Source organism: Elaeis guineensis, chromosome 4 (genome assembly GCF_000442705.2).
Source record: "Elaeis guineensis isolate ETL-2024a chromosome 4, EG11, whole genome shotgun sequence".
Classification (NCBI taxonomy): Eukaryota; Viridiplantae; Streptophyta; class Magnoliopsida; order Arecales; family Arecaceae; genus Elaeis; species Elaeis guineensis.
Genome location: NC_025996.2, coordinates 129,967,756 through 129,970,803, shown reverse-complemented (window position 1 = coordinate 129,970,803; position 3,048 = coordinate 129,967,756). Strand labels below are relative to the sequence as shown.

Sequence of the window (3,048 nt, the reverse complement as noted above, 5' to 3'; positions counted from 1 at the left end):
ATATTGCAAGCAAAGTCTTCAAGTCGTCGCATGTGCCTGTTCCGCGCTTCACTTTCCAAGCACCAACCGAATTGCAAGCAAAGACTTCTAGTCTTTGATGTATCAACGAAGACTTCTAGTCATCGCGTGGACCCCTGGTCCCTTCGCCACTTTCTGTTCCTCTCCCAAGTTTCCAGTTATGATACATGAAGTGGATAGGTATTGGAAACCAATGGCACTTCTATGTTCTTAATATCATAAGCAGAGAAGGAATCTCTCATATTGCAGAAAGCTAGTAAATTTAGACCCAAGCCATGTTTCCAAAGAGCATGTTCTTCTTTCTCATCCTCACACTCACTACGGCATCAGCAGAAGATGTTGATTTTACCTACAATGGATTCGGTGCTGCCAAACTGCGGCTAGATGGCATTACAGAGATCACACCCAACGGCATCCTAATGCTCACTGACACTAGACGGGCAGCCAAGGGCCACGCCTTTCTCCCAACTCCACTCCGTTTTAAGAACTCGACAACTGGTGAAGCTCTCTCCTTCTCAACTTCTTTCATCTTTGCAATCATCCCCAAGTACATAGACTTGTATGGGCATGGAATTGCCTTCGTTCTTGCGCATTCGGTAGATCTGTCTTATGCCTTTCCTAGTCAATTCTTGGGACTCTTCAATTCAAGTAGTTCAGATTCCACAAATCAAATTGTGGCCATCGAGTTCGACACAAACATGAACCCTGAATTTGGTGATATTGACAATAATCATGTTGGAATTGATGTTCGCAGTCCCAAGTCTATTAACTCCTCGCATGCAGCTTATTTCACTAATGACAATGGAGGTGGGTTCAAGAACCTGAGCCTTGTGAGTGGCAAACCAATACAGGCCTGGATAGAATACGGTCACTTGGATGGACTTCTTAATGTAACGTTAGCACCTATTGATGTAGCCAAACCGGGTGTTCCATGCTTGTCTTCAAAGGTGAATCTGTCTTCTTTAATCTCGGACTATATGTATGTTGGATTTTCTTCTTCGGTAGGCACATTTATAACATCTCATTACATTCTGGGCTGGAGCTTTAAGTTGAATGGAAGGGCTCAAGCACTAGATCTCTCACGTCTTCCATCCCTCCCTCAAATCGGGCCTAAATTAAGCTTAGAGTCTTGGAAGATTGGGTTGCTGATAATCGTGGCAATACTTTTCATCTTACTAGTCCTAATTTGCATGATCTTTCTTGTGAAGAGTAAGATTAAATTTAGAGAGGTGTTTGAAGATTGGGAGCTAGAATATGGACCCCAGAGGTTCTGCTACAAGGACTTATTCTTGGCCACCAAGGGCTTTAGAGACCAACATCTCTTGGGAGCTGGGGGTTTTGGTAGGGTTTACAAAGGTGTGTTGCCAGACACTGACATCCAAGTTGCAGTTAAGCAGGTCTCGCAAGAATCAAGACAAGGTGTGAGAGAATTCATTGCAGAGATTGTTAGCATTGGCCGCTTGCGTCACCGGAACTTGGTACAGCTCCTTGGTTATTGCAGGAGAAAAGGGGAGCTGTTATTGGTGTATGAATTCATGCCCAATGGTAGTTTGGACAAGTACCTATTTAACCAACCTAAGTTAATGCTTAGTTGGGGACAAAGATTCCAAATAATCAAAGGTGTAGCTTCCGCGCTTTATTATTTGCATGAAGGATGGGAGAAGGTGGTTGTTCACAGAGACATCAAGGCTAGCAACATCTTGCTAGATGATCAGATGAATGGAAGACTGGGTGATTTTGGCCTGGCAAGACTATATGATCATGGAACCGGTCCCCAGAAGGCACATGTAGTCGGGTCTTTGGGTTACCTTGCCCCAGAGCTCACCAAGACTGGCAAGGCAACTGCAAGCACAGATGTGTTTGCCTTTGGTGGATTTTTGCTTGAGGTGGCTTGTGGAAGAAGGCCAATAGATAGAAGGGCATCAGAAGAAGACATGGTACTAGTAGATAAAGTTCTGGGGTGCTGGAAGGCAGGGATGATTTTGGAGGCAAGGGATCCTAACTTGGGGAGTGAATATATAGTCGAAGAGATGGAGATGGTGCTGAAGCTTGGCCTTCTTTGCTCACACCCTAACTGCAGTTCTAGGCCTCCTATGGGGCTGGTGATGCGAATACTGGAACGTGATGCTCCCCTTCCTGAGGTGTCTGAAGATTGATGGAATACCGAGATTTTAGCTATGGAGATGGAAGGCTCTGATGGTTTTGGGATGTCGGATGGTTCACAGATAAACTTGTTTGCTTGCTCAGCATCAACAATGGAATCTGCTCTCTTGACAGCCCATTGATAGTGCTGAATGTTGTAAAAGTAACATTTAAAGTATGCCTAGCTTCATGTTATGAATGGTGTAAATGCTTTTTATTGTAGTGTGGTTGCTTTTGCATATCAAAATTAAAACTCCGCGGCAACTAAACCTGACGCAGCTTGCTGAAAAAAGAAATCCAGTAGATTAAGAAAAAAAAGAATGTCAGGTTAGAAAGGAATTTGCTCAGGTGTTGTATAAATAAGCTTGCCTAGAAAAGGTCTAGGTTCTTTGCTACTGTTGGGAGATGCATGAGATAATTCAAATATAGATACTTATTTAGTTCTACTAATATTATGCCTCTAACTCGAGATCGTGAGCTAGGGGTCATGATAATCATCGCATATCTATGGAGAATTCTTCTCATAAGCATGCAAGGCATCTCATCACGATATCATAAAGCAACAGCAAAATAAAATTCAAATAACTAATGTTCAACTTTATTTCAAATAACTAAATCAAATATCTTATAAAATAAAATTTCATAATTTTTTTAAACTTTTAATAAATTCTAATCAAAATAAAGATATTAAATTTTATCTCTAATTCGCTCGTCCATATTGTAATCCTGAATCAAGTTAGTTCTCTAAATTTATAAAAAAAAAAAAAAGTAAAATATAGAGTGATAAGCTAGATAGTGTAGTAAGCAATGTACTCTTTAGCTAGATAAATCAAGTAATAATAATATATTAAAAATAAACATGTAAGGTGCATCAATTTAAACGTACAA

At 40.9% G+C, this 3,048-nt stretch overlaps 1 protein-coding gene across 1 annotated transcript; it reads left to right on the top strand.

Annotated features, from left to right (window-relative positions):
* Window positions 1-207: 207 nt before the first annotated feature.
* Window positions 208-2,355, top strand: LOC105042672 (L-type lectin-domain containing receptor kinase IV.1-like). Its single transcript, XM_010919970.4, has one exon. The coding sequence runs from the start codon at window positions 294-296 to the stop codon at window positions 2,172-2,174; it is 1,881 nt and encodes a 626-aa protein (XP_010918272.1). The 5' UTR covers window positions 208-293; the 3' UTR covers window positions 2,175-2,355.
* The last annotated feature ends 693 nt before the right edge of the window (window positions 2,356-3,048 follow it).

Excerpts from the sequence above, each read along its gene's own strand:
- LOC105042672 (XM_010919970.4), top strand. The coding sequence starts at position 294 with ATGTTTCCAAAGAGCATGTTCTTCTTTCTCATCCTCACACTCACTACG.